This window comes from Populus alba, chromosome 1 (assembly GCF_005239225.2).
Source record: "Populus alba chromosome 1, ASM523922v2, whole genome shotgun sequence".
Taxonomy (NCBI): Eukaryota; Viridiplantae; Streptophyta; class Magnoliopsida; order Malpighiales; family Salicaceae; genus Populus; species Populus alba.
The window spans coordinates 7,765,118-7,791,151 of NC_133284.1; the positions used below are offsets into that span (position 1 = coordinate 7,765,118).

General features: G+C 33.0%; 1 protein-coding gene and 1 long non-coding RNA gene across 4 annotated transcripts; both read left to right on the forward strand.

Annotated features, from left to right (window-relative positions):
* The first annotated feature begins 346 nt into the window (after positions 1-346).
* LOC118033975 (probable LRR receptor-like serine/threonine-protein kinase At1g56140) lies at positions 347-26,034 on the forward strand. Of its 3 annotated transcripts, none has more exons than XM_073405748.1 (24): positions 347-516; positions 2,526-2,709; positions 2,830-2,901; positions 2,981-3,052; positions 3,174-3,245; positions 3,427-3,498; positions 20,545-20,616; positions 20,722-20,793; positions 20,903-20,974; positions 21,072-21,143; positions 21,222-21,296; positions 21,391-21,462; positions 21,586-21,651; positions 21,901-21,963; positions 22,146-22,190; positions 22,340-22,401; positions 22,622-23,004; positions 23,087-23,282; positions 23,375-23,536; positions 23,918-24,036; positions 24,184-24,394; positions 24,578-24,809; positions 24,982-25,132; positions 25,235-26,034. In XM_073405748.1, the coding sequence occupies exons 1-24, from the start codon at positions 387-389 to the stop codon at positions 25,631-25,633; spliced, it is 3,126 nt and encodes a 1,041-aa protein (XP_073261849.1). In that variant the 5' UTR covers positions 347-386; the 3' UTR covers positions 25,634-26,034. The 3 variants fall into 3 exon arrangements, with proteins under 3 accessions (XP_073261849.1, XP_034895013.1, XP_073261852.1); XM_035039122.2 differs by lacking the exons at positions 347-516; positions 2,526-2,709; positions 2,830-2,901; ... (1 more) ...; positions 3,174-3,245; positions 3,427-3,498 and adding exons at positions 17,352-17,542; positions 19,464-19,647; positions 19,767-19,838; ... (1 more) ...; positions 20,112-20,183; positions 20,365-20,436; XM_073405751.1 differs by lacking the exons at positions 347-516; positions 2,526-2,709; positions 2,830-2,901; ... (1 more) ...; positions 3,174-3,245; positions 3,427-3,498 and adding exons at positions 19,490-19,647; positions 19,767-19,838; positions 19,907-19,989; positions 20,112-20,183; positions 20,365-20,436.
* On the forward strand, positions 8,202-10,088 carry LOC140954853 (uncharacterized). Its single transcript, XR_012168430.1, has 3 exons — positions 8,202-8,453; positions 9,182-9,252; positions 9,839-10,088. It is a non-coding gene; the product is annotated as an uncharacterized lncRNA (long non-coding RNA).

The following is a 26,034-nucleotide window of genomic DNA, read 5'->3' on the forward strand; positions in this document are numbered from 1 at the left end:
ATAGATGTCCTTGTTGGCATAAAGTAATGAAGCAGCCAATCCGGGAGTGCCGGCCAGTTAGATCTGATTGAGGAGGCAGAAGAAAGAAGGAACTCCGGTTCGGTTTACCTGGGGTAGCATGTAAACAAAGAGGAATTGCTATCCTGACAGCAGAAACTACAGGTCTTCGAACATTGGCAACCCAGATTAAAGTAAGCGAGGGACAAAGGCATTAAAATATAGCAAGACATCACGGCCTCACCAACTAAAACCAGAATTGAGAACAGTGCATCAAAAAGACTTCTATCGCTCTCTTTGTATGTTTTTAAAGACAAGCCTTTCATTTCATTTTAACTACAGCTCTAAATTCTAGAGAGAGAGAGAGAGAGAGAGAGAGGAAGAGAGAGATGGGATGGAGTGTAAAGCTGCTCCATTCTCCAGTCTTCGCTGTCTACTCTTGCTGTCTTCACTTGTTCATCCTTCTTTCAAAGTTTCACTTGTCCAACGCTCAAAACGCCACTACTGATCCGTCTGAAGGTACCTATCTCTCTCAGACCTCCTGAATTCTGCAGTACAGGTTAAATAAATATGCTCATGATGAGGGGCGCCAAATGGTTCCAAAATAAACCATGTGAATATGCTTCCATATACATCTTTCTTGCATCTTCTTTCTTTTCCTTTTACTCCTGCAATCTTCGCGTATCCGGGGTTTCATTAGTTTTAGCTATGAGGGTGGGTGACAGAAATTTATTTTCTCCCCGCGAGAAACTAAGGTATGCAGTTTAGTTGATAAAAAAAGAAAAAGAAAAAATGCAGATCGGAGATTTATATATAAGAAATAGATATAGCTCTTAATTAGCTTCAAATGATTTTAATAATTAAAATACGTCTTTTCTTATCTTGTTTTAGCGTTCTTAAAATTAATCTGGGTTATAGTCTTAAGGCAAAGTATCATATACATGTGAAATCTGACTGAAACTCTTACTTTTCTTTCTTGTTCTGTTTTCATCCATATTTCATGGAGATTAGAATTGCCTTTTTAGTAGAAGATTAAATCAGGATTGATGTCGAATTTTCTTATAATCCATGCAAACAGTCAACTAATACATATGGTTTTTGTTAATCAAACTTTTGAATGTAAGTAATTGACTTTTCTACTTCAACTTGGTGGCTTGAATTGGAAATCAACATGGGACCTGCATCTAGTTTGATCCAATTAAAAATAAAAATTTACAAGTGATTTGGTTATCCAGTAAAACTAGATAAAAAACCCTATTGTTTTTTTTTAATTGTTGTTAAAATAATATAGTTTTGATATTTTAATTATTATTTTAAAGTTAATTTCAGTTGATATCTTTGTAAATGATTCATGTGTGAAAATGATGAGACAAATTTTTCAAAAATTAATAAAAACAAGAAATCAAATTGTAGATTTTCTTATTAACCAAGAATATGAATAAGAATATCACTATTAACAAATTAATATATTTTTAATTATAAAAAAATTGATTATATGACTTAGAATGGAACAGTAGGATTGGTATCATAATTAAAATCATTGTTTTCTTTTTTTCCCTAAACCAAAAAAAAAAAAAAGGAAGAAAAAAACTTTATGGACAACTTTTTACTGTGGGTTGCAAGCGAGAAAGGTCCAGGTATCTTTTGGCAGGCCTTGAGAGTGTAACTTTGGGCAGGGCTTGAGAGCAGAGCTAAAATATTATGTTCAAGGCATAGTGATTAGGAAGTCCACCCATGATGATCATCAGAAAATAAAAACTATGTAATTGGTTGGTAGAGTGATGAATCCCTTCATATCACCGTTTTTACATACAATTTTTGTAATTCTTCTATGTGCTGTCTCTGTTTACACAGAGGAACACACCAAGCAAGCAAGTACCATGGGGAGTCGGGGACGGTGAAAAAGTACCTGAAATCTAACAGTATTCAATATTTTTCCATTCCACCGGCACGATACCAGTTTTTTCCGGATAGTTGTGGGTGAAAATGTTTTTATTTATAAATATATTAAAATAATATTTTTTTAAAAATTATTTTTAAAACTAATATATAAAAAAATCTAAAAAAATAAATTTTTTTTTAGCAAAAATAAAATAAAATTTAAAAGAGTATGAGTTAAACCACATTCCCAAATGAATGGTAAAGGAAGATGGAGGGGGTGAGGGCTGTGAGAGAGGAGAGAGGTGGGCAGAGTCAACAAACTTTACAGATAGAAAAGGAGGGGAGGGTGGCTCCGGGAGGAAAGAAAATTAGTGAAATAAGGTTTCGAAGAGAAAAATAAATCTTTTATACCAGGTTTAGGGTTCAAATTCAACACGTTCAATTTAATCAGTTTAAAATTTTTAAAATCAAAACCAAAACCAAACCGTACCCAAAGATTTTTTGATTTTTAATTGCTTCATTTGATTTTTTTTCCTAGTTTTTTCAGTTATTTTTTTGTTATCTCGATTTATTCAATTCTTTGGTTTTTTTTTTTAACGGCCTCAGTTAAAACTAATTATAAAAGTTGTTTTGTGATGGTGACACAGTGAGTGCATTGAACTCATTATTTGAACAATGGGACACAAAAGCTGTGGGATTATGGAACTTAAGTGGAGAGCCATGCAGTGGATCTGCCATTAACGGCACCGCTTTTGAAGACCCTGCCAACAACCCTTCCATCAAATGTGACTGCACCTACAATAATGGTGCTACATGTCACATTACTCAACTGTATCTCTCTCTCTCTCTAAAGAATTTTGATTTTTCGCATGAGCCGTCATAAATTTTAGGGCAGTTGGCATTTGTTTGGTCTATGTTTTAGTCTACGTATAACTTTTGAACTATTTTCAGGAGAGTGTATGCTTTGAACAAAAAAGGGGAGATTCCAGAAGTAATTACGGCATTGAAGTATCTTACTTTTCTGTAAGGAAACACCCGAATTATTAAATTTTTGTTGAAAGATTCTACGCTTCTAGCTTATATAGTTGAAGGAATTTTGCAGGAAAATTGATCAAAATTACTTCACTGGTCCATTGCCTGCATTTATTGGAAATTTAACTGCATTGCATAGTTTGTAAGTAAAGAAGTTCTTTCCAGAACATTTTATTACAACTGACACACTTCTGTTGTATAAAAAGAAAAAAAAAAGTGAACCTTGTCAGCTCATTGACCTTACTTTTTTTTTATGTGACTAGGTCAATTGCGCATAATGCGTTTTCTGGGACCATTCCTAAGGAGATTGGAAATCTCAAGGAGCTAACCCTGCTGTAGGATTTGCTTTTCAATCAAATTTTACTTCGTGGAATAAATTATCAGCATATATCCTTATTTTGGTCTTAATTTATAGACAGATTACAAGATGAAGTGTTGTACATGTTTTTAGCACATAGACAATCGTATTTGGATGATAATCTTCTACAAAAGCCTTATTTGTTACATGTTCAACAGGTCTATTGGTATAAATAATTTCTTAGGAACACTCCCTCCAGAACTGGGTCAGCTTGTCAATCTTGAGGAACTGTAAGTTGTAGCACGTGTTCCCTGTAATGTAACCAAAGACCTCCTTTCTGTAATTATTTGTACCATATGTAGTTAAATACAGGATTTTGATATCTGTTTGTTTTGCAGTTATATGAATAGTTGTGGATTGGGTGGTGAAATTCCCTCAACATTTGTTAGCCTTCAAAGAATGACAACCTTGTAAGCAAATCACATTCTATAAGTTTATAGCAGTTTGTTCATCTTCAAATCAAAGGTTAGTGTACCCTAGCATGGCTCACCTTCGCTTGGCTTGTATATGTTCAGTTGGGCTTCAGATGCTGCTTTCACAGGCAACATACCTGACTTTATTGGCAACTGGACAGCGCTGACATCATTGTAAACCATAAAATCTTCTGATATTTGCATTTGTTAGACACAACAGTAGTATGTTTACAGCTACAGGGAATAATGAGTTGTTTGATTGGTTTATGGAATGTTGCTGCAGGAGATTTCAAGGGAATTCTTTTGAAGGTCCTATACCATCCAGTTTCTCCAACTTGACCTCACTGACCTCTCTGTGAGTTTTTTTTTTTTTATAACTCTCTGTCTTTCATATGTTTGTCTACACGTAAAAGAAAATTAGTTTTAGTAATGTGTAAATGCACATAACTGTACAGGCGAATCAGCGATTTAAGCAATGTGAGCTCTACTCTTGATTTTATCAAGAACTTGAAGAACTTGACCGACTTGTAAGTAGTTGAGTAGTCTATTCCTTATTTTTATATGCATCCAAATATGCACTAATTTCTTGATTATCTTCTCCGAAGGACTCTGAGGAATGCATTGATTAGTGGTACTATTCCATCTGATATTGGAGAAATATTCCAGACTCTAGATATACTGTAAGTTCTAGATACATTTAGCTTAAAAGGCCAAAGCCACCCTTAAAATCTACTTGCACCCATGTGTTTCTTATGTAATTTTTTCTTCAATTTTTCAGGGATTTAAGTTTCAACAATTTAACAGGCCAAGTTCCAAGTTCTTTATTCACTATGAGTTCTCTTCAATACTTGTAAATATCACTAAACCTTTAAAAGTGCTTTGATCATTTTTCTTTTTCCGGTTTTGACACTCTTGCTGAACTCTTCACTTTGTTACTTTCTCTTTCTATTCTCTTCCCATATATTGCAATGGCCAGGTTTCTTGGAAACAATAGTCTAATCGGAAATCTTCCTAATCAGAAGAGCAGTACACTTCAGACAATGTAAGTCCTCAGACCACAGAATATTATACATTGAAACTGTTGGCACTGCCCAAGCAGCGATTACATGACAGCTTCTGAAGCAATGTTAGATCATATTGTGACACCATTATTTTATTGGACTATATCCTGAAACCCTTTTGATCTTTATTTCCTTCTTTTTTGTATCTGAATTAAGTCAGAATCTAATTTTATGGCAACTCATTTGTTATCATGCGCCTACTAACCCCCGCTTATATAATTATTTTTACAGAGATTTGTCTTACAATTATCTGTCAGGGACTTTTCCTTCATGGGTAACCTCAAATATACAATTGTATGTGTCCCAAACCACGACGCTTTCTTCACGCATCTTTGTTTTTTGAGTTTAACACTACGTTTTGAACACTAAATAAATGAACTACCTCTTAGAAATCAATATCGCCTTATTCTGTCATCACGAATCTTTACTGAGTTTTACAGCACATATTTGTAAGTAACCTTTGTGAAAGTATGCAGGAATTTAGTGGCCAACAACTTCACTTTTGACAGCTCAAATATAAGGTGAAGTGATATGTATTTTCAAAGCCCTTATAATTAATTGGGTGCGCATCAAGCAAAACTGGTGCAATATTGATCCTGTATTTGGAACCAGTCCTTTCCATCTTTCTTAGTTTCCAATTCTGATAAGCAATAAATGTTTTCCTATGTAGTGTTCTTCCAGGATTGAACTGTCTACAGAGAAATTTCCCATGCAATCGGAATCCTCCACTCTGTAAGCTTCTTCATTCAGCAATTTAGTTCATACTAGAACTTTTCATTGTCTGATTCAATATGAAATGCGCCTTCCCAGACCCTGCCAGTAATCATCCTAGTTTTGTCTAGCATGTCTAGACTTCCAGGAATTAGTTTCATATAAAGGTGACAATGGCTTCATGCTTCAACAATTTGGAAGAGAATAATTGATTTCAGTTCTATGTTGTCATCTGTTGCAGATGCAAATTTCTCAATCAAGTGTGGTGGTCCAATGATGACAACTGCTGACGGCACAGTTTATGAAGCTGAAAATTCATCTATCAGTGCAGCATCATTCATTGTAACTAGCACTGAGAAATGGGCGGTGAGCAATGCAGGCTTGTACGCTGATAGAGCAAATCCTAGTTACATTGAAAACAACTTGAAACAAGTTACCGGCACAAACACCCCAGAGCTCTATCAGACTTCAAGGATATCTCCTGGTTCACTTAGGTACTATGGCCTAGGTCTCCAGAATGGGCCTTACACTATAAATCTGTTATTTGCAGAAACTGGATTTGCAGCTCGAAGCTCACAAACCTGGGATAGTTTAGCACGACGTGTTTTTGATATCTATATTCAGGTAAAAAAAGTTTAAAACCAAATGCATGTTGTACAAATTTCTATGATTAAAATTCCATTTTCTGTGTTCATATGTTTCTTAGGGAAATCGCCAATTGAAGGACTTTGACATATCAATGGAGGCAGGTGGGGTCGATAGAGCAATTACAAAGACTTTTAACGTTACTGTGTCAGAAAATTATCTTGAAATTCACCTGTTTTGGGCTGGTAAGGGTACGTGTTGTACCCCTGTACAGGGCTACTATGGACCAATCATTTCAGCCCTCAATGTTGTTCCAGGTAACATGTCTTAACTTACTAATCAAACTTAGTATGTTCAGATTGTGCTTCTCTGGTTCTCACTGCATTGCTAAATGAATTTACTGCATAGATTTTACACCAAATATTAGTGGGATACCATCCAGTACTCGAAAAGAGAAGAGCAGGACGGGGGTGATTGTTGGTGTTTCCATTTCTGTTGGAGTTGTGAGCTTGATCCTGATATTTGCAGTTCTTTACATCAGGATGGAAAAAGACCGGGAAGATGAGGAAGGTAAAGCCATCTAATAATCAGACAACTTGTACTTATTATAGTTTATCCAATCCAAACCTCATCGATTCTTGAATTGGTGTAGTGTGATGATGCCAATAGTGAGCAGAAGCTCTCCTTAAGCCTTCAACTCTCTCATATGAGTGAAGATGTACTTGATCCTGATACACAACCAAGAACCTTCAAATTTTCCTTAAACAGAAAATGATTTTATGCCTTGAATCTGGGTGTAATTTCTTTAGAGGAGGTTAACTCTGCTTGGATGATCCACAATTTCTTATAGAGAACTTTATTTATTAAGCTAACATGATCTGTACAAATTATGTTAGATAAAGAAAGGTATCCTAAACTAATGACTTCATTTTTTCTTGCTTAAATCTGCAGTGTTGCTTGGGATGGGCCCTAGACCAAACACTTTTAGTTATTCCCAATTGAGGACTGCCACCGAAGACTTCAGCCCTTCAAATAAGCTAGGGGAAGGAGGATATGGACCTGTGTACAAGGTAAGATACGCAAGACAATTACTCTAAATTTAATAAACAAGATAAGGTAGAGGTTTAAGATTTTTTTGTTTACCTAGGACCGGGTATGCTTTCTCATGGGAACAAATCAAATTATGCTTTACTTTACTAAATTCTGGCACTTTTTAGGGTACGCTTTCTGATGGGAGAGAAGTTGCTGTAAAAAAGCTTTCAGTATCATCTAAACAGGGAACAAATCAATTTGTGACGGAGATCGCAACCATATCGGCAGTTCAACATCGCAATCTTGTGAAATTGTATGGATGCTGCATTGAAGGAAATAGACGCCTCCTCGTTTATGAATACCTCGAAAACAAAAGCCTTGATAAGACACTCTTTGGTATGAAGATGCCCAGATGCTTGCATATTTCCCTTACTAAGTAGCCATAGAAACTTGATTCTCTACACCCATCTAGAGGATCGAAAAGACAGGATTTACTTTTGGTTGCTGAAGAATGTGAATAGAAAAGGCTTGCATCTTGGTTGGACAAATCACTGTACTTCAATAAGATACATGTTCAGTTTTCAGACTTCATTTTGGTAATGGAATGGATTATGTACTAAGCTTGCGTCTCCTAATTATGCAGGAAAAGATGGCATGCATCTTGATTGGCCAACCCGCCTCAATATATGCCTGGGAACTGCTAGAGGGTTAGCTTATCTCCACGAGGAGTCAAGGCCAAGGATTGTACATAGAGATGTCAAGGCCAGTAACATTTTGCTTGATGCGAACCTCTTCCCCAAAATTTCAGATTTTGGATTGGCAATACTCTATGATGACAAGAAAACTCACATCAGCACTCGAGTTGCAGGAACCATGTAAGACCTCCTCCAACCATGTCCTTAAATCATTCTTAATTTGCTGATTATGAACCAAGCTATATTCAATACCAAAGCGCAGCGTTCAGAAGCCACATGTAAAATCAATGGAGATTATTTGAAGGTATTCTTGCAATAAACCTTCTCACCAAGGAAATTAATTTTCTTGTAGAGGCTATTTGGCACCGGAGTATGCAATGCGTGGACATCTGACAGAGAAGGCTGATGTTTTTGGTTTTGGTGTGGTTGCTGTAATATTTTGAGTTAAAAAGATTGGAAAATACAATAAAGCCCTTGGTGGCTTAAAGAGTAAGTATAAATGATTGAAGGGTATTGTGGTAATTGACCAATAGTTGATAAATATATATAAGAAAAAAAAAAAAAAAAAAGAATGATCTGATTTTGAGAGAAAGAGAGTTACGGGAGAAGAGAAGAAAAGAGGAAGAAGAAGAAAAGAAAGGAGAGAAGGAAAGAAAGGAGAAAAGAAGTAGAGGAAATAAGTAAAAAGGTAAGATTTATGGTTTTAAGTGTATAATATGTTAAATTTCGGTTTTGATTAATTTTGAGAGTTTTGAAGTTTGTATTTTGAGTTAATTGATGAATTAGTTTGAATTAAGGGGTTGATTGATGTGGGTATTTGATTAATTAGTTGTTTTTGAGAGATTGAATTAAAGGATAATGATTTTGAGTTATGATTTTGTTTAAATGGTGAAATTGTGTTAGAAATCAGGGGTTAACAGTAGGTGATCTGTTGAAATTCTGGGTTTGAGGTTGAAGATGACGAAAATTCAGTTTGGTCCCTCAATTCGTGGAAATTGCAGTTTAGTCCCCGAACTTTGGAAATTTTACAGATTGGTCCCTGGGGCATAAATTGAGGTTCTGAACAGAACTGAGGATGATTTAAGGACAAAATTCCAGTATAATTAATATTTTCAGTTTGGTCCTCCAATTTGACAAATTACGATTTGACCCCTAATATTTTGATAAAATCACATTTTGGACCTTGGGGCATAATTCAAGATTCTGGACAAAGATAAGGACGAATTATGGATAATTTCAGTATGGATATATATATTTACAATTCGGTCCTCAAATTTGGTAAAATTACGTTTTGGTCCCTGTTTTGGAAAATTGTCGTTTTAGTCCCTAAACTCGGGAGATTAAGCCCAGTTTATTTTATGCATTTGTATCTTTTGTTTGATTTGTTTTTGAGTATATTTCATATATTTATTGTAGGTTCTCCTAACGATCCTTAATCGGATTTTCGGGTCTTTTGCCTGACATTCCTTTAGTTCAGTATTTTCCGGGTGAGTGGAATAATCTTTAATATGCATATAATATAAATAAATATGTATGTTGATTATACAATGAGTACGACTAGTAAATTTCTTGAATATTTATATATGTTGCTTTATTTTCCGAGTACTCATTTATTCTTGAATTTGCACTCGCAATCTGATAAAGTAAATTCTATTTGAAATGATATACGTTTCTTTGATGATTCTGTGAATATCTATTATGCCTTGATATGGGACTTGTCAGTAACTCCATGCTAACGGAGAATAGTTAGCCTGTGTGCACATAGTATTCTGTATACCTAGCTGATGAGAGAGGCATCAGCCTGTGGCGATTGATCATTCCACAGTGGTCACCGACGGGTGTCATCTGGTCACCGACGGGTGTCATCTGGTCACCTTCGGGTGTCATCTGTTCTCTGACATGTAATCCACTACGTTATGATAATATGTTTAGTAAGTATATGTATATGTATACGTATATGTATATCAAGATAAATCATCTTGCAAATAATATCTGAAATATATGAAATGTGTATTAAATATTATTCCCTCACTGAGTTGGTTGAACTCACCCTCATTTTTAATATTATTTCAGGTTCTTAGTTTCTGGAACTTTGTTGAGTGTTTCCGCTTCTTCAGTTCTGGTCGGTATGCCTTGCTTGTTCGCAAGGCTTTCCCTTTCAGTTTTGATTTGATGTCTTAGACGCTCCACTGTTACCTTGTTTTAATTACATTTGGATTTTGACAATGTAATGAGTATTATGAATTATTATTTTTGTTTTAATAATTATCTTTCGGTTTCATTAGTATTTGAATAATATAATATTTCTGAATATTATGAGCCACTGCGTATTTTTGAACAAATTGTTCTTTGATATGTCTGTTCTGAGGCTTAGCGTAGGTGAGGTGTCCTTTCGACACCGCTCCTACGTTGCCGGTCACGGATCCGGGATTCGGGTCGTGACAGTTGCTCTGGAGATCCTGAGTGGGAGAGCAAATTCTGATTCTAGTTTGGATGATGAAAGGGTCTATCTTCTCGAATGGGTAAAAGAAAAAAACTCTTTATACTTTTTTATTTACTTACCTGTTTACCCTTGTCAATGAAATCAATCCTTCTCAAAGTGAATTGCCGGTATAATGTTTCTAGGCGTGGAAATTGCATGAAAGTGGGCGAAGTTTAGAGCTGATGGATCCAAGTGTAACAGAAATCGATGAAAATGAAGCTCTTCGAGTTGTAGGAGTAGCTCTCTTGTGCACTCAAGGGTCACCAGCAATGAGGCCAACAATGTCAAGAGTTGTAGCAATGCTTACTGGAGATATTGAAGTGAGTGTTGTTACATCAAAGCCAAGCTACTTGACTGATTGGGATTTTAAGGATATAACTGGCAACTTTTCGAAAGTATCCACTTCATACAAGGCTAGCAAGAGCCAGAATCACAATCCAATTGATCTTATTCCACGAGGTGATCAAATGCACTCCCCACTAAATATCACTGAACCAAGGCTCAGTTACCTTATTGGGGATGGAAGGTGAGAGGCTAGTTAATGCTACAATATCCAGCCATATAGAGTCGCACTTCATGTGTCTATTTCTATGCAGTTGTATGATTATTCCAGACATGAAAGCTTGGCACTCAAAACATTTGTACAAAAATCTTTAAAGGACACCCATCAAATGAGAAGTTGGGTTTGTCTTTAATTATAGGTTAAAATGAGAAAATAAATATTCATATACTTATTTCATATATAAAATTTTAAAATTGTCATTTTTTAGGGTTAATACTTATTTATAAGTCTCCATTCTCTACACTTTGATGACTAGAGAAAATAAAGAAATGTTAAGTTTTAGGGTTACTTTGAGATCTTAGATGAAATTATAATTTTATGTGACATTATATAATCTTTTATTTTTTTATAGTGAATTTCTCTAATTATTTTTTCTATGAAGGAGGTCTAAGATGCCGAACCATATAAATTTGTTATGATTGATTATGCAACTCATTGTGATTCTTTTATATTTCTCTACTTGTTAGTTAATTTAAGATTCAGGGTTGTTTCTGCAACAAATTGATATAAGAACTTGTATGGTTATTAATTAGCTTTTTTGATGACGATAAAAGAAACATCAGCAGTTGAAAACTCTTTATATGTTTGAAAATGAACCAATGACAATTACAATGATATGTATTTTGAAAATGAAGAGGATGATTATCACTATGCCGAGGATTATGACTGAGGTATGCTAACACATAATTTTTTTAAAATATTTGAGATACTAACACAACCCCTTTTCTATTCCGTAGAGTTGATGAAGCAGTGCTAAAACCTAAGTTACGAAGTTGTTTTTGTTAAATATTTTTTGTTTTTTTTATAATAGATTTCGCATATAAGATTTTATAAAAGTAAAAATTGTTTTTTTTTTTTTTATGTAGAACTGTATTTTATTTATTTTACATATAAAAATTTATCTTACAACTTTTTTAATAAATCATATTTTTAAAACTTATATTTTTTAATATCACAATTAAAAGTGTTTTACAATATTAAACCCATCTTACAACTTTTTTAATAAATTATATTTTTAAAACTTATATTTTTTAAAATCACAATTAAAAGTGTTTTACAATATCAAACCCACACTAACACTATTTATGCGCACATGAAAATAATATTTTTTAAATTTTATTATTTTTAATATTAATATATTAAAATTACGGGAAAAAATAATTTTAAAAAAATAATTAAATATATTTTAAAATGAAAAGAATTTTCAACCAAAAAAAAACAAACTCTTCCTTGATTAACCCGTCGAGCTAATGGTCATAGATTATTGATGCATCATCTTGGGGCGAAAGTGATCTGACCTTATAAATTGAAAAAGAAGGAAATGGCCTCCCCAACTAAAACCAAAATTGAGAACAGTGCGTCAATTACGTAGACCAAGACCACAAAGAGTCTTCGTCCGTTTGTTTTACGAAAAAAATAATTTAATTTATTTATTTATTATTAAAAAAATTAATTAATGAAAAATATTTTCAATTAAAAAAAACTTAGCTTTCATGAAAATATTTTACTTTTATTTTGGACGAAAAATATATTTCAGATATTATGAAAATTTTAAAAATATCATATTATTTACTGATTATATCAAATTTAATCCTTAAACTTTTAATTACAAAATAAATATTCATATACTTATTTCATATATAAAATTTTAAAATTGTCATTTTTTAAGGTTAATACTTATTTATAAGTGTCTCCATTCTCTACATTTTGGTGACTAGAAAAAATAGAGAAAAGATAAGTTTTAGGGTTACTTTGAGATCTTAGATGAAATTGTAATTTTGTGTGACATTATATAATCTTTTATTTTCTCACAGTGAATTTATCTAATCATCTCTTCTATGAAGTAGGCCTAAGATGTTGAACCATATAAATTTGTTATGACTGATTATGCAACTCATTGTAGTTCCTTTATATTTCTCTACTTGCCAGTTAGTTTAAGATTCAGGATTGTTTCTACAACAAATTGGTATAAGAACTTGTATGGTTATTAATTGGCTTTCTTAATGACGATAAAAGTAACATCAACAGTGAAGTTCGATGTAGACAAGTTTAATGGTAGGAACAACTTCATTCTGTGACATGTTAATATGTGTCTTGCTAGTTCAACGAGGTTTATTTTGCAATGCCAATCTAATCAAACAAATTTTGAAAAAGTATAGATTAATTGTATGATACTTTGTTCTGAAAAAAAAAAGAATTTGACTTGATAAAATATCTTCAACCCATCACAAATTTAACTTGTAAACTCCCAATCAGATTCACTTTAAAGACTATTATATTGGGTTTCTCGTTTCTTAAATCGAGAAAATACATCTTTATAAATCAAAACATTTTAAACATCAAATATGTTGAATTCCATCTTGTTGAACAATCAAGAACCAAGCTTTTAGTTATAGGAATACAAACATGGCAAGAATTTTGGTGAAAATTTTCCTCCTTTTTGGATGAAGTTGTCTAATAAAGTACATTCTCTCTAGTTTTGTCAATCCCACTCTTAATTAGTTCTAACCCATGTTTCACTATCAAGCTCAAAATATGAGCATAGCAACTTATATGAATAAAATCACCGTTCAACATTAATATCAATGAACTAACTTGAAATTTATCTTTCAAATTAGATATCAAGGCATTATTAGTTGAGCAATTATCCGATGTAATAGTTGACAAGTTAGTATCAATTTTCCAATCCATCAAGCACAAGATCAAAACTTTTGCTAGCACTTTCATTGTGTGTGGGCATGACACATGAACAAACCTAATTCAAAATAAAATAATAATACCTCAGATTTTATTGGTGATTGAATTTTAGGCAAAAGAGATGACCTGTCGCCTAAAAAAACGATGATGTGTTATTTGCTCCTGACATAAAATAAAATAAAAATCCAAGCATAAACTTAAGCTTAATGTTCTGCCCAGGTGCACGTGAGCTTTTTAATTTACACCATGTGCTCATGCATGGCATGTTTTTATTTTTTTTTGTTTGGGTTTTCATTAATTTAAATTTATATATTTTTAAAAAATTAATTAATTTAAAAAATTAATTTATTAAATTCTAAAATTAAATAAGAATATATTTTAGATGTTATTTTATTAAATATCTTTCAATTCTTATTTTGATTTTAAATAAGATTATAACAATCTTTTTATAATATTAAATAGTGTTTTTTACAGCCCACCATATTTTTTAAAAACTTTTATCTTATTGTTTTTCAAATAGCTTGTATTTTTTTTTATTGTTATGTAATTAAATAAAAAATTTGAAAATTCGGGTCTATAATTGGAATAGTTAGTTTGAAAGGATAAGTCAAGTTGATCAAAGTCTATTGAAAATGTCACTCTCTTGTTATTTTTAATTTTTTAAAAATTATTTTATACACTAAATTTTAAGTTTATAATTAAAAATTTCACTTGTAAATAGAAAATGTATGGTTACCAATGCATGTATTTTTTTTTCTTTTGGTTAATTTGTTTTTTGGTACGATGCAAACAAAGCGCTGATGAATTGTGCAATCAAGTTTTATACTCAAAGCAATCATGTTTCTTCTGTGTTTTCCCCCCACAATTATGACATTTATTATTTATCATCTAGTTTTAAAAATTGATAAAAGATTCCAAATCTGGCTCAAGGGCTTCACTATAGACATTGGAAGATCACATATTCATTTCCCAGATAAAGGTTTTATAGGAGATGTGGCCCCTATGAGCTAAGGTATAAATGTCCATTAGTTTTGCTGGCTTGAAGTAAAATACAACTCTTATGTGTAAGATAAGTGCAGAAACAAATAAATCACAAGTATGCTACGCAGAGAGAATTGCAGGTTTTAATGAACTTGCCTCGCATCTTAGACATTTTACTTGTATCTGTGGCAAAGTTAGTGGCAACTTGACTAGAGCAAAGGATATGGAAGGAAGATGTATAGAGATTCCTCTCTCGAGGGACCTAATTCTGCTTTCGGAGCAAAAGATATGCAAGCAAAGCGCAAGTTCTGTTGGCTTACCAATGAGGTTTTTCTACAGAATCGATTTGAAAACTTTATGGTTTTCACGTTTTTAAGTTTTTTTCCCAACAGCTTTACTGTTAAATCTTTGCCCATCATGCGAGAATTTATGGCCCTCTTAGTAACTTCTTGTGTTTTTGGATACTAACGTTTTGTTTTGTCTGGTCTTTTCAGAGATCGAGTTCGAAAATAAACTATGATGTCTTGAAGAAGCTATTGGATGATGACCCTGTACGTTTCTCTACTTCCCCCTTTTTTTTTTTTTAGGATGAATTTGCCCACTTTATGTTTCCTCGGAAGAAAAGAAAAAAAAGGAAGCTGCTCTCTCCGTATGTCTTGAAAAACTTAACATAGGGCTCAGCTAGTTGTTATCAACTTATTATCGGTAACAAAATTTCATTAAACCTTGCAGGAGCACTTCATTTGCATCATTTTATTAGTATAATTGACATTTCTATTCACAAAAATAATACAGAAGTGATATTAAGTAATTGAACTCTTAAGACATGCTGAGTTAAAAAACCACCTTCTAAGGGAGAAAGTTGACTTAAAACTCTCTGCAAATTGAACCTGCACCACTTATCATGCAAACTATAGAAACATGTTATTCATCTGCACTGTATGATTGTGACATTGGTGGGTTTCTATTTTTGTTACCATCAATGCTTGGTTTGAATTATTTCCACTTTTCCATACTTACAGTGCTTTTATTTTCTTCAAAGATTCTATTCCTAATGGTCATAAGTTAATATATGCTGTATGATCACAGGAGGAGGTTCCTGGAAAGGTAGAAGACAGCAAACACTCTAATGCCAATTATGCTGATTCACAGCAGGTGGACGAGAACTCCATCCCTGAAGGACACAGTTATGGTGCCAGTGAAGAAAATGAGGAGCACGAACATGATTATGGAGAGACTGATGCCGGCAACAATGACAACTACAATGATATGTATTTTGAAATGAAGAGGATGATTATCACTATGCCGAGGATTATGACTGAGGCATGCTAACACAGAATTTTTTTAAAATATTTGAGATACTAACACAGCCCCTTTTCTATTCCGTAGAGTTGATGAAGCAATGCTAAAACCTAAGTTACGAAGTTGTTTTTGTTAAATATTTTTTGTTTTTTTATAATAGATTTCGCATATAAGATTTTATAAAAGTAAAAATAGTTTGTTTTTCATGTAGAACTGTATTTTATTTATTTTACATATAAAAATTATCTTACAACTTTTTTAATAAATCATATTTTTAAAACTTATATTTTTTAAAATCACAATTAAAAGTGTTTTACAATATCAAACCCATCTTTCAACTTTTTTAATAAATTATATTTTTTAAAATCACAATTAAAAGTGTTTTTACAATATCAAACCCACACTAACACTATTTATGCGCACATTAAAATAATATTTCTAAATTTTATTATTTTTAACATTAAATTATTAAAATTATTGAAAAAAAAATAATTTATAAAAAAATAATTTAATATATTTTAAAATGAAAAGAATTTTCAACCAAAAAAAACAAACTCTTCCTTGTTTAACCCGTCGAGCTAATGGTCATGGATTATTGATACATCATCTTGAGGCGAAAGTGATCTGACCTTATAAATTGAAAAAGAAGGAAATGGCCTCCCCAACTAAAACCAAAATTGAGATCAGCGCGTCAATTACGTAGACCAAGACCACAAAGAGTCTTCGTACGTTTGTTTTAAGAAAAATAATTTTATTTATTTATTTTATTTATTTATTATTAAAAAAATTAATTAATAAAAAATATTTTCAATAAAAAAAAGCTTAGCTTTCAAGAAAAATATTTTACTTCTATTTTGAACAAAAAATATATTTCAGATGTTATGAAAATTTTAAAAATATCATATTATTTATTGATTATATCAAATTTAATTCTTAAATTTTTAATTACAATATATTTTATTTTGAATTTTTTTTTTAATTTTATCTCTTAGAATTTGATTTAATTTAATTTTTATCTTAATATTGATCCTTATTTTTATGACTGTTATTTACTTTTTTTATCATTTTTTTAATTGATAATTTTTATCTATCAAATTTGATCTTCATTTTTTTGATTATTACTTATTTTATTTGAAATAATTTATAAAATTATAATTATTATTATTCTAATTTTATCGTCTTTTAATTTTTTTCTGTTAGATTTGATTTTTATTATTTTGATTGTTATTTATTTTATTTGAGATAATTTATAAAATTAATTTTTTTTCAATATTATTCTCATTCAACCTTCTAATTTGAAACATTTATTTTTTTATTATTTTAATACATTTTAAAAAAAATATTAATATATTATTTTTTTAATTTATTTTCCATAATTTAACCAAATACTAAAAAATATTTTCCACCTTATTTTTCATAAAATTATTAAACAACAAAAAATAATTTATTTTTCAAAAACCTACTTTCCAAGCATATAAACAGCAAACAAACGGGTTATTCACTCCTATCGCTATCTTTGTATTTTTTTTTCAGTGCATTTAAAGACAAGCCTTTCATTTCATTTTAACTACAGCTCACTCTAAAGAGAGGCATTCCTTTTCCCAGAGAGAGAGAGAGAGAGAGATGGGATGGAGTGTAAAGCTGCTCCCTTCTTCAGTCTTCGCTATCTACTCTTGCTGTCTTCACTTGTTCATCCTTCTTTCAATGTTTCACTTGTCCAACGCTCAAAACGCCACTACTGATCCGTCTGAAGGTACCTATCTCTCTCAGACCTCCTGAATTCTGCAGTACAAGTTAAATAAATATGCTCATGAGGGGCAAATGGTTCCAAAATAAACCATGTGAATATGCTTCCATATCCATCTTTCTTGCATCTTCTTTCTTTTCTTTTTACTCTTGCAACCTTCGCGTATCCGGGGTTTCATTAGTTTTAGCTATGAGGGTACTGGGTGACAGAAATTTATTTTCTCCCCGCGAGAAACTAAGGTATGCAGTTTAGTTGATAAAAAGAGAAGAAAAACTGCAGATCGGAGATTTATATATAAGAAATATATATAGCTCTTAATTAGCTTCAAATGATTTTAATAATTAAAATACGTCATTTCTTATCTTGTTTTACCATTCTTAAAATTAATCTGGGTTATAGTCTTAAGGCAAAGTACATATACATGTAAAATCTGACTGAAACTCTTACTTTTCTTTCTTGGTCTGTTTTCATCCATATTTCATGGAGATTAGAATTGCCTTTTTAGTAGGAGATTAAAACTAAAAAAATGCTACCTATGTATTTGATGATGTTTTTGTTTTTCACATGTTATGATTAAACAAAAGGAGCAAAATAACAGCTTGGTACTGTTTTTTTTAATTCATATTTTATTATTATTATTTTTATATCATTATGATTAGATAGTGTTAAAAATAAATTTTACAAAATAAAAAATATATTAATTTATTATATTTTTAAACCAAAAAATAGTTTAAAAAACACCCACTACCTCCCCACTCCAAAGTTGGTAGCCAAAAAAATATTATATTTTTCACTCATGTCCATAGATGGCTTAGCTTTTATGATATATTTTTGGCATGATAATAATATGAAAGAGAGGGTGGATGGATATTTATAGGGGTCACAATCAATGCCCTCTTGAAGTATCTATTTTGTTTTGTTTTGTTTTTTTTTTATTTTTTATGGGGCATTTTGAAATTAGAAATCCTCGACTGTGATTTCATCACCTTAGAGGTTTTTTTCTCTTCTTACAGTCATTATCTTGGAATTTCCATATAATCCATGCAAACAGTCAACTAATACATATGGTTTTTGTTAATCAAACTCTTGAATGTAAGTAATTGACTTTTCTCCTTCAACTTTTGCTATGGAGATTCAAAAGTTTGATCAATTTCTTAATAAACCAGTTAATCTAACTTTAAGTGGGGTAAGTAATTCCATATGTTACGTAGCCCTTGAATTTTTTCAAAGATTCGTTTAGATAACTTAAGATAAAGTGATATATACTTGAAGATTTTCACTCTATGTATATCTCTATAAAATCCTAACCAAGCCAACTTGGTGGCTTGAAATCGTTTTTTAAAAAAAATTAAAATTTTTTATTTTTTTCTTTGCTTTACATTAATATTTTTTTTAATGTTTTCTGATATTTTAATGTATTGATGTTAAAAATTATTTTTTAAAAATAAAAAATTTATTATTTTAATACATTTTTCAATAAAAATCATTTTGATCCCATAGTGTTCAATGGTTTTCCATTTCAACCGCACCAAACTAAGAGACCAGAAATAGAGAGAAGAGGGAGGGGGAGAAGGCTGTGAGAGAGTTTGAGAGAGAGGTGAGCAGAGTCGACAAACTATAGAGATAGAGAAGGAGGGTGGGGTGATCGACTGCGGGAGGAAAGGAAATTAGTGGTATAAGGTTTCGAAGAGAAAAATAAACATTTTATACCTGGTTTAGGGTTCAAATTGAACCGGTCCCATTTAATCAGTTTTAAATTTTTGAAATCAAAAGCAAAACCAAACTGCAGCAAAAGATTTTTTAATTGCTTCATTTGATTTTTTTTCTTTAGTTTTTTCAGTTATTTATTTTTGTTATCTTTGATTTTTTTTAAAAAATAGCCTTAGTGAAAACTAATTATAAAAGTTGTTTTGTGATGGTGACACAGTAAGTGCATTGAACTCATTATTTGAACAATGGGACACAAAAGCTGTGGGATTATGGAATTTAAGTGGAGAGCCATGCAGTGGATCTGCCATTAACGGCACCGAATTTGAAGACACTACCAACAATCCTGCCATCAAATGTGTCTGTACCTACAATAATAGGACTACATGTCACATTACTCAACTGTATCTCTTCTCTCTCTAAAGAATTTTGATTTTTCGCATGAGCCCTCATAAATTTTAGGGCAATTGGCATTTGTTTGGTCTATGTTTTAGTCTATGTATAACTTTTGAACTTTTTTCAGGAGAGTGTATGCTTTGAACAGAAGAGGGGAGATTCCAGAAGTAATTACGGCATTGAAGTATCTTACCCTTCTGTAAGGAAACACCCAAATTATTAAATTTTTGTTGAAAGATTCTATGCTTCTAGCTTATATAGTTGAAGGAATTTTGCAGGAAAATTGATCAAAATTACTTCACCGGTCCATTGCCTGCATTTATCGGAAATTTAACTGCATTGCAGAGTTTGTAAGTAAAGAAGTTCTTTCCAGAACATTTTATTACAACTGACACACTTCTGTTGCATAAAAAGAAAAAAAATTGAACCTCGACAGCTCATTGACCTTATTTTTTTTTCATGTGACGTCTAGGTCAATTGCGCATAATGCATTTTCTGGGACCATTCCTAAGGAGCTTGGAAATCTTAAAGAGCTAAACTTGCTGTAGGATTTGCTTTTCAATCAAATTTTACGTCGTGGAATAAATTACTTGCATATATCCTCATTTTGGTCTTAATTTATAGACAGATTACAAGATGAAGTACTGTACAGGTTTTAAGGACATAGGTAATCGTATTTGGATGATAATCTTCTAAAAAAGCCTTATTTGTTACATGTTCAACAGGTCTATTGGTATAAATAATTTCTCAGGAACACTCCCTCCAGAACTGGGCCAGCTTGTCAATCTTGAGCAACTGTAAGTTGTAGCACGTGTTCCCTGTAATGTAACCAAAGACCTCCTTTCTTTAAGTATCTGTACCATATATAGTTAAATACATGATTTTGATATCTGTTTGTTTTGCAGTTATGTGAATAGTTGTGGATTGGGTGGTGAAATTCCCTCAACATTTGTTAACCTTCAAAGAATGACAACCTTGTAAGCAAATAACATTCTATAAGCTTATAGCAGTTTGTTCATCTTCAAATCCAAGGTTAGTGTACCCCAGCATGGCTTACCTTCGCTTGGCTTGTATATGTTCAGTTCGGCTTCAGATGCTGCTTTCACAGGCAACATACCTGACTTTATTGGCAACTGGACAGCGCTGACATCATTGTAAGCCATAAAATCTTCTGATATTTGCATTTGTTAGACACAACAGTAGTATGTTTATAGCTACAGGGAATAATGAGTTGTTTGATTGGTTTATGGAATGTTCCTGCAGGAGATTTCAAGGGAATTCTTTTGAAGGTCCCATACCATCCAGTTTCTCCAACTTGACCTCACTGACCTCTCTGTGAGTTATATATATAGCGCTCTTTGTCTTTCATATGTTTGTCTACATGCAAAAGAAAATTAGTTTTAGTAATGTGTAAATGCACATAACTGTACAGGCGAATCAGCGATTTAAGCAATGTGAGCTCTACTCTTGATTTTATCAAGAACTTGAAGAGCTTGACCGACTTGTAAGTTGTTGACTAGTCTATTCTTTATTTTTATATGCATCCAAATATGCACTAATTTCTCGATTATCTTCTCCGAAGGACTCTGAGGAATGCATTGATTAGTGGTAGTATTCCATCTGATATTGGAGAAATATTCCAGACTTTAGATAGACTGTAAGTTCTTGATACATTTAGCTTAAAAGGCCAAAGCCACCCTTGAAATCTACTTGCACTCGTGTGTTATGTAACTTTTTCATCAATTTTTCAGGGATTTAAGTTTCAACAATTTAACAGGCCAAGTTCCAAGTGCTTTATTCACTATGAGTTCTCTTCAATACTTGTAAATATCACTAAACCTTTAGAAGTGCTTTGATCATTTTTTTTCCGGTTCTGACACTCTTGCTGAACTCTTCACTTTGTTACTTTCTCTTTCTATTCTCTTCCCATATATTGCAATGGCCAGGTTTCTTGGAAACAATAGTCTAATTGGAACCCTTCCTAACCAGAAGAGCAGTACACTTCAGACAATGTAAGTCTTCGTATCAAAGAATATTATACATTGAAACTGTTGGCACTGCCTGAGCAGCGATTACATGACGCCTTCTGAAGCAATGTTAGATCATATCATGACACCATTATTTTATTGGACTATATCCTGAAACCTTTTTTTTATCTTTATTTATTTTTTTATATCTGAATTAAGTTAGAATCTAATTTTATCGCAACTCATTTGTTATCATGCACCTACTAACCCCCGTTGATATAATTATTTTTGCAGAGATTTGTCTTATAATTATCTGTCAGGGACTTTTCCTTCATGGGTAACCTCAAATATACAATTGTATGTGTCCCAAACCACAACGCTTTCTTCACGCATCTTTGTTTTCTGAGTTTAACACTACGTTTTGAACACCAAATAAATGAATTACCTCTTAGAAATCAATATCGCCTTATTCTGTCATCACGAATCTTTACTGAGTTTTACAGCACATATTTGTCAGTAACCTTTGTGAAACTATGCAGGAATTTAGTGGCCAACAACTTCACTTTTGACAACTCAAATATAAGGTGAAGTGATATGTATTTTCAAAGCCCTTATAATTAATAGGGCGCACATTAAGCAAAACTGGTGCAATATTGATCGTGTATTTGGAACCAATCCTTTCCTTCTTTCTTAGTTTCCAATTCTGATAAGCAATAAATGTTTTCCCATGCAGTGTTCTACCAGGATTGAACTGTCTACAGAGAAATTTCCCATGCAATCGGAATCCTCCACTCTGTAAGCTTCTCCATTCAGCAATTTAGTTCCTACTAGAACTTTTCATTGTCCAATTCAATACAAAGTGCGCCTTCCCAGACCCTGCCAGTAATCATCCTAGTTTTGTCTAGCATGTCTAGACTTCCAGGAATTAGTTTCATATAAAGGTGACAATGGCTTCATACTTCAACAATTTGGAAGAGAATAATTGATTTTAGTTCTATCATGTCATCTGTTGCAGATGCAAATTTCTCAATCAAGTGTGGTGGTCCAATGATGACAACTGCTGACGGCACAGTTTATGAAGCTGAAAATTCATCTATCAGTGCAGCATCATTCACTGTAACTAGCACTGAGAAATGGGCAGTGAGCAATGCAGGCTTGTACGCTGATAGAGAAGATCCTAGTTATTTTGAAAGAAACTTAAAACAAGTTACCGGCACCAACACCCCAGAGCTGTACCAGACTTCAAGGATATCTCCTGGTTCCCTCAGGTACTATGGCCTAGGTCTCCAGAATGGGCCTTACACTATAAATCTGTTATTTGCGGAAACTAGATTTGCAGCTCGAAGTTCACAAACCTGGGAAAGTTTAGCACGACGTGTTTTTGATATCTATATTCAGGTAAAAAAGGTTTAAAACCAAATGCATGTTGTATAAATTTCTATGATTAAAATTCCATTTTCTATGTTCATATGTTTCTTAGGGAAATCGCCAATTGAAGGACTTTGACATATCAATGGAGGCAGGGGGGGTCGACAGAGCAATTACAAAGACTTTTAACGTTACTGTGTCAGAAAATCATCTTGAAATTCACCTGTTTTGGGCTGGTAAGGGTACGTGCTGTAACCCTGTACAAGGCTACTATGGACCAATCATTTCAGCCCTCAATGTTGTTCCTGGTAACATGTCTTAACTTACTAATCAAACTTAGTATGTTCAGATTGTGCTTCTCTGGTTCTCACTGCTATTGCTAACTGAATTTACTGCACAGATTTTACACCAAATGTTAGTGGGATACCATCCAGTACTCGAACAGAGAAGAGCAGGACGGGGGTGATTGTTGGTGTTTCCATTTCTGTTGGAGTTGTGAGCTTGATCCTGATATTTGTACTTCTTTACATCAGGTTGAAAAAAGACAGCGAAGATGAGGAAGGTAAGACCATCTAATAATCAGATAACTTGTACTTATTATAGTTTGTCCAATCCAAACCTCATCGATTCTGGTATTTGTGAAGTGTGATGATTCCAATAGTTAGTAGAGGCTCTCCTCAAGCCTTCTACTCTCTTATATGAGTGAAAATGTACTTGATCCTGACACACAACCAAGGACCTTCAAATTTTCCTTAAACAGAAAATGATTTTATGCCTTGAATCTGGGTGTAATTTCTTTGGAAAAGGTTAACTCTGCTTGGATGATTCACCATTTCCAGTCTAGAACTTTATATATTAAGCTAACATGATCAGTACAAATTATGTTATACAAAGAAAGGTATCCTAAACTAATGACTTCATTTTTTCTTGCTTAAATCTGCAGTGTTGCTTGGGATGGGCCCTAGACCAAACACTTTTAGTTATTCCCAGTTGAGGACTGCCACCGAAGACTTCAGCCCTTCAAATAAGCTAGGGGAAGGAGGATATGGACCTGTGTACAAGGTAAGAAGCGCAAGACAATTACTCTACATTTTATAAACAAGATAAGGTAGAGGTTCAAGATTTGTCTGTTTACCTAGGACCAGGTATGCTTTCTGATGGGAACAAATCAAATTATGCTTTACATTACTAAATTCTGGTACTTTCTAGGGTATGCTTTCTGATGGGAGAGAAGTTGCTGTAAAGAAGCTTTCAGTAGCATCTAAACAGGGAACAAATCAATTTGTGACGGAGATCGCAACCATATCGGCAGTTCAACATCGGAATCTTGTGAAATTGTATGGATGCTGCATTGAAGGAAATAGACGCCTCCTCGTTTATGAATTCCTTGAAAACAAAAGCCTTGATAAAACACTCTTTGGTATGAAGATGCCATAGAAACTTGATTCTCTATACTTTTCGTTGCTGAAGAATATGAATAGAAAAGGCTTGCATCTTGGTTGGACAAATCACTGTACTTCAATAAGATACATGTTCAGTTTTCAGACTTCATTTTTGTAATGTAATGGATTATGTACTAAGCTTGCGTCTCCTAATTATGCAGGAAAAGATGACATGCATCTTGATTGGCCAAACCGCCTCAATATTTGCCTGGGAACTGCTAGAGGGTTAGCTTATCTCCACGAGGAGTCAAGGCCAAGGATTGTACATAGAGATGTCAAAGCCAGTAACATTTTGCTTGATGCAAACCTCTTCCCTAAAATTTCAGATTTTGGATTGGCAATACTCTATGATGACAAGAAAACTCACATCAGCACTCGAGTTGCAGGAACCATGTAAGACCTCCTCTAACAATGTCCTTAAATCATTCTTAATTTGCTGATTATGAATTAAGCTATAGTTAATATCAAAGTGTAGTGTTCATAAGCCACATGTAAAATCAATGGAGATTATTTGAAGGGATTCTAGCAATAAACCTTCTCACCAAGCAAATTAATTTTCTTGTAGAGGCTATTTGGCACCGGAGTATGCAATGCGTGGACATCTGACAGAGAAGGCTGATGTTTTTGGTTTTGGTGTGGTTGCTCTGGAGATCCTGAGTGGGAGAGCAAATTCTGATTCTAGTTTGGATGACGAAAAGGTCTATCTTCTCGAATGGGTAAAAGAAAAAAACTCTGTATACTTTTTTTTAACTTACCTGTTTACCCTTGTCAATGAAATCAGTCCTTCTCAAAGTGAATTGATGGTATAATGTTTCTAGGCGTGGAAATTGAATGAAAGTGGGCGAAGTTTAGAGCTGATGGATCCAAGTGTAACAGAATTCGATGAAAATGAAGCTCTTCGAGTTGTAGGAGTAGCTCTCTTGTGCACTCAAGGGTCACCAGCAATGAGGCCAACAATGTCAAGAGTTGTAGCAATGCTTACTGGAGATATTGAAGTGAGTGCTGTTACATCAAAGCCAAGCTACTTGACTGATTGGGATTTTAAGGATATAACTGGCACCTTTTCGACTGAAAATACTCAAGGATCCACTTCATACAAGGCTAACAAGAGCCAGAATCACAATCCAATTGATCTTATTCCACGAGGTGATCAAATGCACTCTCCACTAAATATCACTGAACCAAAGCTCAGTGACCTCATTGGGGATGGAAGGTGAAAGGCTAGTTAATGCTACAATATCCAGCCATATAGAGTCGCACTTCATGTGTCTATTTCTAGGCACTTGTATGATTATTCCAGACATGAAAGCTTTAGACTCAAAACATTTGTACAAAAATCTTAAAAGGACACCCATCAAATAAGAAGTTGGGTTTGTCTTTAATTATAGGTTACAATGAGAAAATAAATATTCATATACTTATTCCATATATAAAATCTTAAAATGATCATATTTTAGAGTTAATACTTATTTGTAAGTGTCTCCATTCTACACTTTGGTGACTAGAGAAAAATGTAAGTTTTAGGGTAACTTTGAGATCTTGGATGAAATTGTAATTTTGTATGATATTATGTAATCTTTTATTTTCTCATAGTGAATTTCTCTAACCATCTCTTCTA

Coding starts and splice junctions, on each gene's coding strand:
- LOC118033975 (XM_073405748.1), top strand. CDS start 387: ATGGGATGGAGTGTAAAGCTGCTCCATTCTCCAGTCTTCGCTGTCTAC. Junction 21,652..21,900: donor AGCAGTACACTTCAGACAAT/GTAAGTCTTCGT, acceptor TTATTTTTGCAG/AGATTTGTCTTATAATTATC. Junction 24,810..24,981: donor ACTCGAGTTGCAGGAACCAT/GTAAGACCTCCT, acceptor ATTTTCTTGTAG/AGGCTATTTGGCACCGGAGT.